General features: G+C 28.4%; 4 protein-coding genes across 9 annotated transcripts; 3 read left to right on the top strand and 1 right to left on the bottom strand.

The window, feature by feature from the left end:
- Positions 1–33: 33 nt before the first annotated feature.
- LOC126841705 (protein aveugle) lies at positions 34–3166 on the top strand. 4 transcript variants are annotated; one of them, XM_050578299.1, is made up of 5 exons: positions 34–78; positions 695–761; positions 1562–1678; positions 1793–1983; positions 2613–3164. In XM_050578299.1, the coding sequence occupies exons 2-4, from the start codon at positions 723–725 to the stop codon at positions 1961–1963; spliced, it is 327 nt and encodes a 108-aa protein (XP_050434256.1). In that variant the 5' UTR covers positions 34–78; positions 695–722; the 3' UTR covers positions 1964–1983; positions 2613–3164. The 4 variants fall into 4 exon arrangements, with proteins under 4 accessions (XP_050434256.1, XP_050434258.1, XP_050434255.1 ...); XM_050578300.1 differs by lacking the exon at positions 34–78 and adding an exon at positions 509–635; XM_050578301.1 differs by lacking the exon at positions 34–78 and having other exon boundaries at positions 505–761; positions 1793–1965; positions 2613–3166.
- On the bottom strand, positions 1750–5006 carry LOC126841704 (protein OSCP1). 2 transcript variants are annotated; one of them, XM_050578296.1, is made up of 6 exons: positions 4888–5006; positions 3472–3782; positions 3238–3397; positions 2881–3034; positions 2621–2815; positions 1750–2141 (listed from the first exon to the last, which is right to left on the bottom strand). In XM_050578296.1, exons 1-6 carry the CDS (start codon positions 4913–4915, stop codon positions 1988–1990), a joined length of 1002 nt encoding a protein of 333 aa, XP_050434253.1. In that variant the 5' UTR covers positions 4916–5006; the 3' UTR covers positions 1750–1987. The 2 variants fall into 2 exon arrangements, with proteins under 2 accessions (XP_050434253.1, XP_050434252.1); XM_050578295.1 differs by lacking the exon at positions 4888–5006 and adding an exon at positions 3953–4181.
- Positions 5007–5253: 247 nt separating this feature from the next.
- Positions 5254–11491, top strand: LOC126841703 (paired amphipathic helix protein Sin3b). Of its 2 annotated transcripts, XM_050578293.1 has the most exons (5): positions 5254–5437; positions 5503–9250; positions 9321–9404; positions 10054–10114; positions 10781–11491. In XM_050578293.1, exon 2 carries the CDS (start codon positions 5544–5546, stop codon positions 9066–9068), a length of 3525 nt encoding a protein of 1174 aa, XP_050434250.1. In that variant the 5' UTR covers positions 5254–5437; positions 5503–5543; the 3' UTR covers positions 9069–9250; positions 9321–9404; positions 10054–10114; positions 10781–11491. The 2 variants fall into 2 exon arrangements, with proteins under 2 accessions (XP_050434250.1, XP_050434251.1); XM_050578294.1 differs by having other exon boundaries at positions 5254–9250.
- A 1383-nt stretch (positions 11492–12874) lies between these two features.
- Positions 12875–15910, top strand: LOC126841883 (60S ribosomal protein L22-like). The gene is made up of 6 exons (XM_050578633.1): positions 12875–13017; positions 13172–13414; positions 13483–14232; positions 14303–14424; positions 14491–14596; positions 15791–15910. Exons 1-6 carry the CDS (start codon positions 12994–12996, stop codon positions 15833–15835), a joined length of 1290 nt encoding a protein of 429 aa, XP_050434590.1. The 5' UTR covers positions 12875–12993; the 3' UTR covers positions 15836–15910.
- Positions 15911–16158: the final 248 nt, after the last annotated feature.

Genomic DNA, 16158 nt, shown 5'->3' on the forward strand with positions numbered 1-16158 from the left:
TGTAAATAAAAAATTGAAATTGATATTTATTTCCAACCAATACTATTTTCAAATACTTAATTAATTATATGGATGTCGGTAATAAATTATTTAATTATTACTTTTTTTTTGGTACTTATACAAATTGAAAATAATTGGCCTTGATAATGTTCAAATATCATGAAAGCTCATAAAAATTGTTAACAAATTATATAATTATTAATATATAGATTAATTTTAATTTTAATTAATATTAGTTTAACACACTTGTGGAATTTAAGGCTAAGATGCAATAACTAATAAGCAATTTATTCATAAACTACGCATTAAAAGTTAAAATATTTTTAAGTTGGGACTTTTAATGTTAGTATTTCAAACAATATTATATTTGGTGCACGCTGTATTGATTATTATTATTTTAAGGGGCTAAAGGTAGGCAATTATAATGAACAGTAGGTATCATTGAGTTTTTCGTATTATCATCAATTGAATATTTATTGACATAATAAGTGAGACAGAGTAGGTATATTATTATTATAGTAGGTACTATAATAATAATATGACAACAGTAAAATAAAGAACTGATAAAGGATAATATTAATTTAATTACCTAACAACACAAATTCCAAAATATTCATGCTAAAACAAATAACAACGTAATTCGTGCAGTAGCTTGTTATTTGGTGTTCTGTAAATATCGTTTAATATTTTCCAGATAAAACGTATTTTCTCAAAATCAAAATATGATTTTGGAAGATAATCAAAACGTTATTAAACCGAGGGTAAGTAGTAACTGGGTATAATACTATGTTATGATATGGCTTATACTTAGTATATTGTTATTATTTGATCAAGACTTACATTTTGCTTATAACTCTTGCTGCTAAAAATTAAAATAACACAGATACAGTCGTACATAATAAAGAATGAATAAGCCATTCCTATACCCTCATCGTGCGGTGCCGTAGTTCTGCAACAACAATTTTCATTAATGATAAACTGTGGTATAAGCAAGCGCACATATAGTTAGGACTAGTCTACTCAGAACTCATATTGAAATTCGGAAAATGGTCAACTTTGCTTAATACAAATTAAAATGGAAAAATACAATTTTTACTCAAAGACAACAGAACATTTACAGATACCACATAAAATGTTCATATTTCATCTAAAAGAAGTATTGGTTGACCAAGTTGAATCTGAGGAATAAAAAATATTGGGTTTAGATATGCGGGTCTTGTACTTTGTAATTATTTTCAATAAAAAAAATAATTTTCTCAGAAAGGTATAAATATTTGTAAAAATAAAAATTCGTCTTCATATTTGGAATCTAAAATTCATATGTAAGATAAAAATGAATCAATGGAGATTGGTACAACTAACTAACTTTGTTCATGTAAATACTTGTGGTTATAAAAGTAGTATTGGTGTTCTGAGAACTTTAATTGGTTAATATTAGTTTTGAATAATTAGGTATTTAGCCAATAAATATATACAGTTTTAGGTAGATTAAGAGGATATCATTTGACAAAATAATTACATGTTGATTATTTTTAATTTTAAATATTTATTTGACTTACAGAACAGCCGAGCAGCACGGCCTAAAGTTGTTTACCAATGGACTGTTCAAGATGTTCAAAAATGGTTTCGTCGTCATTGTTACGATTATTACGTTTTATACGGTGACAAATTTTTACAGGTATTTATATTTTTTTATCAACATATGTATATATTTATATAAATTTCAGTTTATTATAATATGACGTGTAACATTTAATAAAATAATATATTTTTAACATTTATTATTTTTTAGCATGAGATCATTGGTCGAGCACTTATAAGAATAAATGAAAATCAACTGTACTGTATGGGCATTACAAATCCAGACCATAATCAAGAAATTTGTCGTGAAATACTCAAGCTACGTTTAAAAACATACATATTGGAATTCAGAGATTTGGAGCGTAACAATCTCTACGACTAACAGTAAAACAATTAAATAATGTAATTATTCCATTTCTAATAATTGCAACATGTTCATTACGTCTTCAGTTTCTCTTGAAGCAGTGTCATTCATTTGGATTCTTATATTTTTTAAAGTGGGAGCATTAACAGTTAATTGTATAGTATTATTTTCTTCTATCTTGACATCTTTTGCTTTCCTAAAAAAAAAAAAAAACCTTAAAACTACCTAAAGAATTATTTTAGTATTGGTATTATTTAATAATATGTTTTAATATTACCATTAAGGTTGTGCAATTATTACATTTTATAATTTATTATTATTTAAATATCAATTATCGTTGATCAATCAAAGTAATGTAATATAAAAAAAAATGGTATTAATCTTAATATGAAACAATAATTGTTCGATTAATCAATTTTCTTTAAAATATATATATTTAATAAATTATTTTTAAGCAATTAATCATAAAACCACCCAGCACTAACTGCTAGTAGTACCTAACTAGTAAATAAATGTAAATAATAGTGCATTATACAAGTACAAACTTAGTGTTAAGAGTCAAAACAATATTAAAGTATAATACAAAATAGTTTTTTATTATTATTACTAAAATGTTTGTACAATTTAACTCATTCACATATTAATAGTTTTTTTTTTTATTGTTTAGGAAATTACTTTCGAGTTGTGGATAATAAAGGATCGGGCAATTCAAGATCCAAACCGTCATTATTGTTTTTGGATATTTCATTTCCTAATAATTGAGTGACAAAAAGATCCATTTCTTGTTTGTATCCGTTGCGTATAGTTTGACAGAAAAATAACGGATCTGACCTTTCGGATTGCTCATCGTCATTTGAATTTATTTTAAACCTGTGTATATGAATAGAATTTTACTTAGTTTTGTTTTTTTAATTAAACTTTTTTTTTATAATTACAACGAAAGACCAAGATTTGTCTTGCGTGGACTATTAAGCTCCAATGATCCAGTTTCTGTTTCTACTTTATAGAAAGATATTGGATGAAACGTACTTATATCATTGAGTGTACCATTTTTGTTGAAAATTCGTATTACACCTGGTGCTTCACAGTCTAAAGTAAATAAGTTTGTTTAGTTAAAATAATTATATTTGTATAGTTAAATATTGATAAATGTGTAATAAATTTGATTTATTTTGATTTGAGTATTGAGTTATTTTATGAGAAACAATTGTATAATGATGACATTATAATTATATTTTAAAAATAAAATAATATCTTATGAAATATATATTTTGTTTTGTTGAAAATATCACCATGTGGAATAGTCCATTTTCCAATAGCTACAAACGATCCATTGTATCTTTGAAGTCCTTCTTTAATGAACGTAGTCACTTTAATGTGTACGTCTTGAAGGTAATTAAGTATAGTATAGCGTATTCTTATAATTTCTCCATTTGTCATTTTTCCATAAATCTTTTTTCAAAAAATGTATAATTTGTTGACATCAAATTGTACAGGTTATAGCTTATTTGATACAAGAAAATTACTTGGGAAAAGTTATGCTGAACAAGATCAATAGTCTGTTTCAATTGTTTTATACATGTCATTTCACGAACTGAATCCAAATGGTTTAACGTCAATAACAATACTTGCCTCGGTCCGTTAGCCGAGAACATTTGCATTTTTACTGAAGTTTCTATCAATCCTATTAATTTTTCCATGCTGGGCTCATTCAATCTCATGATGGAAGAATGTGCAGCAGTACATATTTTACCATTAATGATCTCCCTGCTGAATATTGGTAACACAGTGAATAAAGAGGGACAACTGAATGATGCAGCTATTATATCATTTAAAACTAAAAAGCAAAACATACAAAAAAAATATTAATTTAACAAAATAAATACAGTTTCAGTATCAAATAATTGTATATTATCATCAATTTTAAAACGTCACAATTTTTTACTTCAGTAAAATTTAAAAATTTGCAGAACTATATTCTAGACCCCTGGGGTAGGCAAGACTTACCTAATTTAGATTTATCTAGGGGGACTCTTTGGGATTTTAATCGCTCAGCCACAACATAAATCATTTCACATACTAAATTTATGTATAAAATTGAGTACATTTGTAATGACATTTTAAAACATATATTGAACACTTGATTATTATTAAAAAATGAAAACTTATGTTTAATAGCAACACAGTATTTACCATGGCAACTAAAAAATATATGTATAAAAACATAGCTAGTAAGTTATATCATATAAAGTTATAACCTTGAACTGTTAGTTTTAAAGTAATAAAATGTATAAAAAACAAAAATATAAAATACCAATATTTTTAACTGTAAGTTATAACATTGAATTCTAAAGTAATCATAGCAACAGAAGAAAAAACTAAATAATATACATAGATAATGTCAATATTATATATTCATTAAGTATTCTCTTACTAATTAAACATTTTTATTTTTAAAAACTAAATATAATTTTAAAGTATGTAAAATTATTATCTAACATCAGTTGACGGTTTCTATGTAAAAAACATTTTTTTTTTAACATTTAAACAGCATTAACTGTATTAAAAATGTCTACCTAATTGTTAAACTGTAGAATTATAACACAGTATTAATAAATTTTAACCGTATAATTTCCATTAGATAATTTTTTATAAAAATTTAAACCTATAGTTTTATCTATTCTATATTCAATATTGTATTTTTTTATCCAAAAACTTCCACCACAATATTAGTTGCATACATTTTGTGATTCAACGTTAAATTAGTATAAACTGTATTCTATTGATACCAGCGCATTACGGCTATTATAGTTTTTTATGTAATACATGATTAATAAGAAATAAGAATTGTAAAAAGTAAATTAAATTATTATTATTTTTCATTATTAATGAGATAACTGATAAATCAATATGACGGTTACTCAAAATTTAAAACGTTATACCTATTATTTGTATTTTACCGCGATGCATTATCGTTAGCAGTCAGCCATTTTGCAACAGTTGTTGTTTAAACATCTGAAGCAGCGTTGCCGCTAAGGCTTTGATAAGAGAAGAATTTTTTATTTCAGTTTTTTTTTTAAAAAATTGAATAAAATTGATTTTTTGGGACAATTAATGAGTGACAAACGGTTTAAGACTTTATGGTTATTCATAATGTAAATTTGCTGCAAAACTGTATTTGGTATATTTAAAATCCCATTACAAAGAAATGGCGGTTAGTTCCGGCAACGTGGCTACCACTAGATTTCTCTCATATGTCCCCTACCCGCTACTTCCCACCCATAAGGTTCACCTCAACAAGCGGCCCGTCTCCCGCACTAACACTGATCGGTAGCGTAACGTTTGTTTACACTTTGCGTTGCAATTCGGTGTATCTTATTTTATGGAAAGTCTGTTTGGTTCGTGTACTCGTTTGGCTGTTATCGTTCGCCACATTCTTCGTATCGTGGTTTTCAGATTATACATCGTGCGTTGGCTAAACGTTTATATTCAGTAAGTAACCGTTGTCAAATTCCTAAGCCTAATAATGCCATGTTAACGTTTATGTACGGATTTAGTTTGTACGTGATGTTATTCAAACGGCCTAATGTGACGAGAAATGAAACGGCATTCGGATGAACTTATGGCGTCCGCGGACACAGTCGGAGCATACGCCGCTGCCAACCGTTCACCACCTAGGTCCAGGCCGAACCTGGTGACTATATCTAATGTTGTGCAGTCAAGCTTTGTATCTCAAGCTATAAATAATCCAAACATTCAATTCAACACTGTGCAGCCTTATAGCGCTCCAGCGATGCCAGTCCTAGCCATCAACGACAAAATTCCAGGTTCTCTTCCTGGCGGTTCAGCAATGCCTACTCTTCATACTATACAAGCGCCTCATTCGATTCAGCAAATAAGGCAAAAAGTTGTGCCATCAACTATCATTCAACAACAGCAACAACAACAACAGACTCAGTTCCAGAGGCTCAAGGTCGAAGATGCCTTATCCTATTTGGACCAGGTGAAATTTAAATTCAGTAATCAACCTCAAGTATATAATGACTTCTTAGATATAATGAAAGAATTTAAATCGCAGAGTATTGATACACCTGGGGTAATTACCCGTGTCTCAAATCTATTCAAAGGTCATCCAGAACTCATAGTAGGCTTTAATACGTTCCTACCACCTGGTTATAAAATAGAAATTAAGAACAATGAACTTGGTTTTCACGTTTCTGTCTCAATACCACAAAGTCCTGCAATCACATCTTCACAGACTATTATCCATTCTACTACTCAACATATAATGTCTGGACCACCTACAGTCACAACATCACCTGTCACTTTAACTACTACACCACCGGTGGTAATAAAACCAGCTGTACATTTACCTATCAATCAGGTTAACACTACTTCTGTCGTAATGAACCATCATCATACGACTCAGAATAATATTACGCCAACAGCACCTTCTAGTAGCTATCCAACTCAAATACCTTTGTCGGTTGCAAGTTTAAGCCAAGTGGCTTCTGCTATACCTCAAGTATCGATACCTACAACTCAAGAGTCTACCAACTCTCAAAATCAACCAGTTGAATTTAACCATGCAATAAATTATGTTAACAAAATAAAAAACCGTTTTCAAGGGCAGCCAGAAAAATACAAACGGTTTTTAGAAATACTACATACTTATCAAAAAGAACAAAAAACTCAAAAAGATAATGTAGTTCAAGTAACAGGAAAAACATTAACTGAAGCGGAAGTTTATGCTCAGGTAGCAAAACTTTTTGAAAACCAAGAAGATTTATTAGCAGAGTTTGGACAATTTTTACCAGATGCTACTTCACATCATTCTTTTGGTGCCAAACTGACAGAACCTATTGTACCTCCTAAGAAGACTGCCGTAGTTACCAGCGCACCTCCTGCTAATATTGTTCCTTCTGTGAAAAAAGAACATCCAATTAATATTCCAACAACTAAAGAAAGTCGAGAAACTAACGTCCAAAACGTAGCTATAAAAAGAACATCATCATTTTCTTCTACCCAAAATTTGCCTCCACCAAAGAAACCTAAATCTCCTTTCCCGAGTTTGGGAGATGTTTCCTATGTAGAGGCATATAAGTATGGAACTCTTACTGATTTTGCATTTTTTGATCTTGTTCGTAAATCGATTCATAATGCTTCAGCTTATGATGACTTTTTGAGATGTCTTGTTTTATACTATAATGAAATTATATCTAAATCGGAACTGTTAAATTTAGTGCAACCTTTCCTTGGAAAGTATTCAGAACTATTCAGAAGATTTAAAGATTTTATTGGAACTAATGAGAAGAGCAATAATACTGCAACAGCACCGGCAGAAAATAAACTTTCTGGGCTGCCACATCTTTCACTACTTGATCCGGGATCTAATCGTCAAGATCGATCGGCCGGTGATTTACCAACTGATATTGATTTTACCTCTTGCAAAAGATTAGGTGCAAGCTATTGTGCCGTACCAACAGCTTATCGAACTCCTAAATGTAGCGGTCGAACTAAAATGTGTTATGAAGTGTTGAACGATACTTGGGTTTCGTTTCCAACATGGTCTGAAGAGTCATCATTTGTTACCAGTAGAAAAACCCAATATGAAGAATATATGCATAGATGTGAAGATGAAAGGTTTGAACTTGATCTCGTGATGGAAATCAATTTGGCAGCAATTTATTCTTTAGAAGAAGTATTAAGAAAATTCAGTAGAATGACACCTGAAGAAACGATAAAATTTAAACTTGATGATAGCCTGGGTAATGAATCAAGTTCAGCGACTACCAATAGACGTGCTATCAAAAGACTGTATGGAGATAAGACAGCAGATATACTAGAAGGGCTTAAGAAAAGTCCGTTGACTGCAATTCCAATAGTTTTGAAAAGACTTAAAGCAAAAGACGAAGAATGGAAAGAAGCACGAAATACGTTTAACGATATTTGGAAAAGTCAAAATGAGAAATATTATCTTAAATCGTTGGACCATCAAGGTGTCAACTTCAAACAAAGTGATATGAAGTTTTTAAGATCAAAATCGTTATTAAATGAAATTGAAACATTATACGACGAGAGAAATGATCATGGAGAAAACATTTCAGGACCACACTTGGTTTTTTCTTATATTGATAAAACAATATTAGATGATGCCGCCAATTTGTTAATACACCATGTAAAGAGACAAGCTAGTATTAATAAAGAAGACAAACAAAAAATAAAATCACTGATTAGACGGTTTATCCCCGACATGTTCCATCATCCAAGACAAGAGTTGAGCGATGATGAGCGTGATGGCCAAAATGACTGTTCTAACAATAATTCACCCGAAACTACTAAAACATCGTTACGCGTTTCTGAAGAAAAAGAAGAACCTGAAATAAAAATAACAGACAGCGATAAATCGAAAGTGTCTGAGCATCCTAGTACGGATGAATGTTATACGTTGTTTTTTGGCAACAACAATTGGTATTTGTTCCTCAGACTTCATCATATCCTTTGTGATCGGTTATCTCAAATGTATAAAAAAGCCACTCAATTGGTGCACGAAGAATGTATTTATAAAGTCACTAGGTCAGAATCTGCAGCGGCGAAATTACGTCTCAATCCTAAATCAGAAATTGAAGTAGAAGATTATTATCCAGCTTTACTAGATATGATTAAAAATGTTTTAGATGGAAATATGGATTCAAACACCTATGAAGACACACTTAGAGAAATGTTTGGTATCCATGCGTATGTTGGATTTACCCTTGATAAAGTCGTAATATATGCTGTTCGTCAGTTACAGCATTTGGTATCTGACGAATACTGTCAAGACTGTTACCAAATATTTTTAAAAGAAAGTAAAAAAGGAGGTACTGGAGGCCTTTGTAGCACAGCGCCTCAAAGAATCATTCAAGAAGCGGCGTATCAGAGAAGAGCTGAAGCAGCTTTGAGTTCTGACAACAATTGCTATAAAGTATTCATTTACAAACACGACTGTAAAATAACTTTCGAACTTCTAGATACGGATACGGACGACAATCAAGACAGTGGAAAGTGGACGAGTTTTGATAATGAACCATTGTCTGAAACTAATGATGAAAAACAAGAAGAAAACCAAAGTCCTAAAGATTAAGTTCAGTTAAATTTCTAATTTAAAAAAATATCAATCAAGTTTTCTACAAAGTTTATTATAGTTTATTATAATTTTTTTTCTTTTTTTTTTTTGTATAAATTGTTTCTATTACAGTACGCAACCTAATTTTATTCTTTCTCTACATTGATTCCAAAATCTCAAATGCACTACTACTTTAAAAGGTAATATTTGTTGTATATGTTCTTTTAAAAAATAAAATCACTTAATTATTATTTTGTATTTCTGTTTCAGTTTGCTATAAGTATGTATATAACTAATTGAATTGACATTTGATGTGAAACAATTTACTGGATTTCCAAGTGTCCTTTCATAAAAGTAAGTAATTGTTTTATCAAAACAACGTAAATAAAAATATAATTTCTAAATATAGAAATTAATATATGTATATTTTAAAAACTAATTATCGATTAGGAGATTATTCATGATTTAAAAGTTTAATAAAATATATATGTAACTTTTTGAAATTAAAAATATGAATAATATATATTTATTAATATTACATACAATTTATTGTTAAGATTCCCTGGTTACAACTCAACATTATTAGTCACTATAGAATGGTTATTTACTGATTTTAAACAGATACTTTCAAAGTAAATGAAATTATATAAATATATATTATTTATTTTAATTATTATTAAAATTGAATGTTTTATGTAGTTAAAAACAACTGTATTAAATTTAAGTGTGCTGCTAGTTTTTTGAGTTGTCATAGGACACAGCTACTTAATCTACATTAGACACAATCATCTAGTATATTTTGTAAAAACACTAGATGATAATTATATACATATTATAACATATGTAAAATAGTAATAGCAATAAAATACAAACTACACCATGTTTAAATTATAATGTATTGTTGACAAATTACTATTGTGTATATATATATATGTTTTTTTATTTATAATTTGTTAAATAAAATATTATTTGATATTAATTTATGTTAACTGGTTTGTTTTAGAGACTAAGAAATAATTCTCCTAAGAAAATATCATTGATCGACTGTTTCAGGAATCATAAAGGTAAATAACTCTTGTTTATAATATAAAAAAAAGTGTCAACTTTCTAGTATTAATTATCCTATTTATAGATTAATTAAAAAAGGTGTAAAATATGATAACTTTACTCTTGTTATAGTAAAAACTTGCTATTGTATAAAAAAATCTATGATAGATTTACGATTTTGTGCTGAATTACAACATTTTTTTTAATTTCAAAAAGTTACATATATATTTTATTAAACTTTTAAATCATGAATAATCTCCTAGTCGATAATTAGTTTTTATTGAAGAATTCTATAGTGCTCCAGAAAAACGTGCTTTGTCTAAAATTTGAAATTCTCAGTACTTGTAGAATTACTAGCTTATAAGAGCTAAAAAGAGTAGATAGTGGGGGGAGTTAATATTTTTTTTATCTATGCACATTACCCCAACACCTTTTTTTTGCCGCCTAAACTTTAAATTTCATTTACTTTGAAAGTATCTGTTTAAAATCAGTAAATAACCATTCTATAGTGACTAATAATGTTTAGTTGTAACCAGGGAATCTTAACAATAAATTGTATGTAATACATAAACTATATATAAATGTATTATAAATATTATATTGTATTTATAAAATAGTTTATAAAAACTAGTGCACAACTAAAGTTAATTTGCAAGTTTTTTAATATATATATTTTTTTTCAGGTAACAAATTACCAAACACAACGATGAAACACAACATTGTAGATATTCAAACGCATTCGTGTTTTTGTATTAAGATTTATTTAAAAAGAATCTATATGTATAGTAAAGCTGTATGTATGTATATTTTACTAAAAAAAATGTCTTAGATGTAGGTAAATCTTAATCAGTTACCAATGGATGTGTTTTAATACACCAATAGGAACAATTGTGAAAATTGTGAACATTAAATATGTTTCACTGTTAGAACAAAAGAGTAATAACCAATACTATTACAGACTAATTAGTTTTTTTTTGTAAATTTTATGTAAATTAAACTATAATTAAATAATATATATATATATATATGTATATCATACAGACTAAGAAAATGACGTTCAAAAATGGGTTCTTCCATTGTGCATAGATATTTTATTATATGTAAACGACAACAAAAAAATGTGTAATTATTTTGTTACTAATTTTTGTACATGTAGCCTATTTTTAATGATGTAAATAATAATTTATATATTTTTCATCATGAGTAAAATGTATTGTAGGATTAATCGAATTGGATATTGTAATATAATGCCATTGAAATGTTGATGTTAAATATTTAAATAGTAAACTATTTTTAGAAGGTTTTTAATACATTATAAATTAAATAGACGAGAAATCCAACTGTTCTAAATTAATGAATGATAATATCAATAAAATCGCCATTTTACTAATAAATTGAATTTTTTTTAAAACTTGTATATGAAAATGTATTCAATTTTTCTATGTTAAATTGTATCATTTGCTTTGTAATTATTAAATTATATTCTTAGTTTGTTTATAATTCTTAATTTATTTGGAAAGAATTAAAGTTTTATTTTATACTTTTTGAATTTAATTTTAGATACCATATCATTTATTTGTTTAATATTGTACTTAAATTCAACCACTAGACAGAACTATGTGAGTTTTGCAGAAAATTATTTTTGATAACTTGACGTCTGATGAAAAATGTGTTGTGGGATCATAAAAAAAATATGATTAGGATTAAAAATTAAAAACTGTATTACTAATAAATTGTTGAATTTAAAATAATATATTTTTTTAAAAAGTAACACTATATAATAACGAGTAAATAATGTCATTTTAATTGTATTGTACTGAAGTATATTATAATACCTTTGTCGGTAGCTCTCTGGAACATCTGAAACCTCTTTAAGATTTTTTAACAAACCTCTGGAGTCTGGGTTAATATTACGGTGACCTCCCTAAAACTATAAAACTTAATATGTCATCGTAGATTTCTGAGACATACAAGAAAAATGAAACCGATTATATTGGAAAATATAAAATTGTAGGACAATGTTTTGCTGTTGGTTAAAATTTAAAAGAATACCACAAAATTACTTTATGTACCGGTAAAACCGGGTTAACCATGTAACCCGGTTTCGTGGTAGTCTGAAAATGTAGGTCTAATAATCTTTAAAATGTCTAATAATTTAATAATTATTTTTTTTAAATTAAACATTTAGATATGGGTCACATACATGTATATTAAAAGACTAAAGAAATTCTTTTAACCTTTTGATATGTAACAACAAACTTAAGTTTCTTTTTGCCATAATAATTAAAACAAGTGGCAATTCATAAACCGCTTAAGCCAACTATTAGGCTGACTATGCTTATTACCTCTGTGCTAGGTTTTTAAAGCATAAATGGTTATCTAAGTAATTAAGAATACTGTGTATTATATAAGGAAAAATGAGTAGGTACATATTTTGAAATACATACATTACATTTAAATTTTAAAATAATAATAATAAAAGTAGTGTAAACGGCATCAACAATTTTGTTTCAACTAGAGAATATCATAATATAAATAATCCATATATATATATATATATATAATAATATAATATATAATATAATAAATATAAAATAATAGTTTGTGATTCCTAATATTCATTATTGTACACATAAATTGCATGGCAAAAATGTACAAATAAATTGTACCGTAGTACTACACTGTTCTTTTTTAAGGTTATTTTCTCCTGTTTACGTTTAATTTATTCTTCCATGAATTTTACATTGCGCCTCGTTCCCTTCTCGTCTATCGGCGTTTAACTTTAACATCTCATGTCTCTTTTTCGTGATACTCGACCACGTTATTTAGCTAGCGTGAAAGTATTTCTTAAATTTTAATTTTTGTTAGATTTATACATATTATATTGTCTAGACAAATGGCTCCAGCCGCTGCAAAACAGGTAATTTAAAATATGTTTATTATTTTGTGACGAGTTTTTTTTATTAATTTATAAACGTGGCAATCTCATGTTTCTCGACCACATAATACATACTAAGATTTACCCGTTAATATAATTATTTGTATAAATTATTTTCATTGTTTCATTTGTTTAGGGTGGAAAAGCTGGTGGTGGCGATAAAAAGCCTGCGGCGAAAAAGCCGCAGGCTCAACAACCTGCCAAGGCAAAACAAGATGCGCCTAAGCCTAAGGCTGAACCTAAGGCACAGCCGAAAAAGGCTGAACCTGTAGTGGAACCTAAGCAGCAAGCCAAGAAGGACACCAAACAACAAGCAGCTCCTAAAGCTCAACCGGCCCAAGAAAAAAAACCAACCAAGGAACAACCTAAAAAAGAACCTGTAATAAAAAATTGTAATGAATTTTGTACTTTTGTTTATGTTATTTAACATATGATTTTTGTTTAAAGGCACCAGCTCAAAAGAAGGCCGCAGATAAGAAAAGTCAGGAAAGCGGCAAAAAAACTCCTGCTCAACAACCAGCTAAAGCGTCTGCTAAACCAGAACCAACCAAGGGAAATGCCAAATCTGCAAAACCAGATGCTAAAGGTAAAAAACCCGAACCAGAAAAGCCTAAGGCCAAAGAGCCTGAAGTAAAACAGGCTAAAAAAGGTCAGCAACAAGCAGCAGCACCTCAGGCTAAGGGCAAAAAAGAAGAACCCAAAAAGGTCAAAGAAGAACCTAAAGGTAAAGCTGTTAAACGGGCTGCTGAAGAAGCACCTAAGGCTACTAAAAAGGATAAGAAAGAACCAGCTAAAGTTGAAAAGAAAGCTGAACCTGCTGAAGCTAAGAAACAACCGAAAGCTGCCAAGAGTGCTCCTGTCGCCGAAAAAAAATCTACTGATAAGAAACCTGCTGCCGATAAAAAACCTGCCGCTGACAAGAAACCGGTGGCTGAAAAAGCTGCTGCTGCTCCACCTAAAAAAGCATTGACAACCGCTGCTGTTATTAAGAAAACTGTAGCCCCTCCAGCATTGAAGAAAGCACCAGGTGCTGCTTCAAAACCCAAATTGAATAAAAAAGCAAATTCAGCACCTAAGAAGCCAAAAGCTACACTTAGAGGTAAAGGAGCTGCTTTAAAAAAGAAGAAAGAAACCCGGAAAATGACAATTGATTGTACCCATCCAGTCGAAGATAGTATTATGGATGTCAACAATTTCGTAATATATTATTTATTCATTCTTTTAACTATAATTCATATAATTTAATAGTCTTAAACTAATTGTTTAGGAAAAGTTCCTCCAAGAGCGAATGAAGTATAACGGAAAGACAAATAACTTTGGAAATGTTATATCTCTGGAGAAAACCAAAACGAAAATTATGGTTAATTCTGACGTACCTTTCACGAAACGGTAAATAGATGCAAATTTATATATACCTATAAACAAGAGGCACTAAAAATTACTTTTTTTTTTTAGGTATTTGAAATATTTAACGAAAAAGTACTTGAAAAAGAACAATTTAAGAGATTGGTTGAGGGTTGTACACAGTGGACCAGACAGTTACGAACTCAGATACTTCCAGGTAATATATTTATAATAGAGTTAAATTCTTGTATGTATGTTTATATATATATATATATCCTAATATATATATTTAATCTAGAAAATTCTGTGAAGTTTTAGTATTTTAAATGGTTCTGGAAAATATAAGGTCATTTTGTATTACTGACAATCAAATTCATCTAATTTTTTTTGTATTATTTATGTAACTTTTTTTAATATCTTAATATTTTAATAATATGTTTTTAATATTTTTACTTTAATCAATCATGTGGGTTTATTTTTGTACTTGTAATATTTATATCAATGAAATAAGTTGAATCACTTAAAAGTACATTCCAAACTTCATTATATAACAATATGTATTTGATTCATCAGTTTATCCATGTTTCAAATTAACGAAAATATTGCATGTATTTATAAACAATTATATAGTTTTGTGTAGGATAAATATTTTCCACATACATCTTAAACGACTATATTTCAATTGCTGATAATAAGATTAACTTGTATAATATGACAAAACATTGATACGAGATTTTTTTATACATCGTTTCTTATTATAAGTTTCTAATCTTTTGAACAGTAGTATTCTTCCAGGAAATGATATGACAAGGGCTACCAAGTTGATGCTTTTGCATATTTCTTAGGAAAAAAAAATTCAAAAATCTGATATAATTCTCTTTATTAACAATACGTTTTTTCTCAAAACTTTTATATTTAACAGTTTGATTATTTTTTTCATATTTATTATATCTTACAATGAATGAGCATAAATATAAAAGAAAAATTATGACTTATAAGAGAAAAAAAATTCCAGTAACTTTTAATATTATTGTCTAAGATAGAATTTTATTCCCGTATGAATTGATTACAACCAGTGTTGGTGGTTCCAGTAACCAGATTTCTTAGCACCCCGTAAAGAGTTGCTGTCTATTGCTAATAAATAAATCCTTCGGAACCATCCTTTAATTTTCCTTGTCATTTATAAATTTGAAAATATTTCTTCCCGTGTTGTTTGTACTTTTAAATAAGTATTAGTTTAAAACTGGTTGTATAACCCTGTTATTCTTTAAAAAAGTTTTTTCACAATTAAAATAGTGTTATTAAAGAATTGTTATTGTTGTATGTATAAATATTTGCTTAACTAATTTTCAGTAATTTAAAACAACATTTAAACACTTTTTTTAACTTTTGTTTTAAATTTTTTTTTCAGATTAATAATGCTGAAGATGATGATGAAGAGGAAAATGCTGATTAAAGATAAAACTTTTATTTTGTTTTTAAGTGTTTGACCTTGTAAATCATCTTGATAAATAAAAAAAAAGAAAAGAAACCGTTGCAAGTACATTTTTTTTTTAAATTAAGTAAGAAATAGTCACTAAATTTGCATTTAACCACTGTACAACAACGGTTCACGATAGAACCCAAAACTTCCTTGCCAGTGGTTTCCCAGTGAATTAAAATTTGGCCTTAGATTTTGTTGTAGAGCATGTCTAATTGTTTTTAGGTGATCACTATTTAGATCTGTGTAAAATGTTACATGACAAAACAAATTCAGGGTAAAATTAATTTTAATAAAAA

The sequence above is a fragment of the Adelges cooleyi genome, unplaced genomic scaffold (genome assembly GCF_023614345.1).
Source record: "Adelges cooleyi isolate 19-005CV unplaced genomic scaffold, UGA_ACOO_1.1 ACOO_flye_CR_arks_rails_tigmint_CR_PRNA_41, whole genome shotgun sequence".
NCBI classification, from domain to species: Eukaryota; Metazoa; Arthropoda; class Insecta; order Hemiptera; family Adelgidae; genus Adelges; species Adelges cooleyi.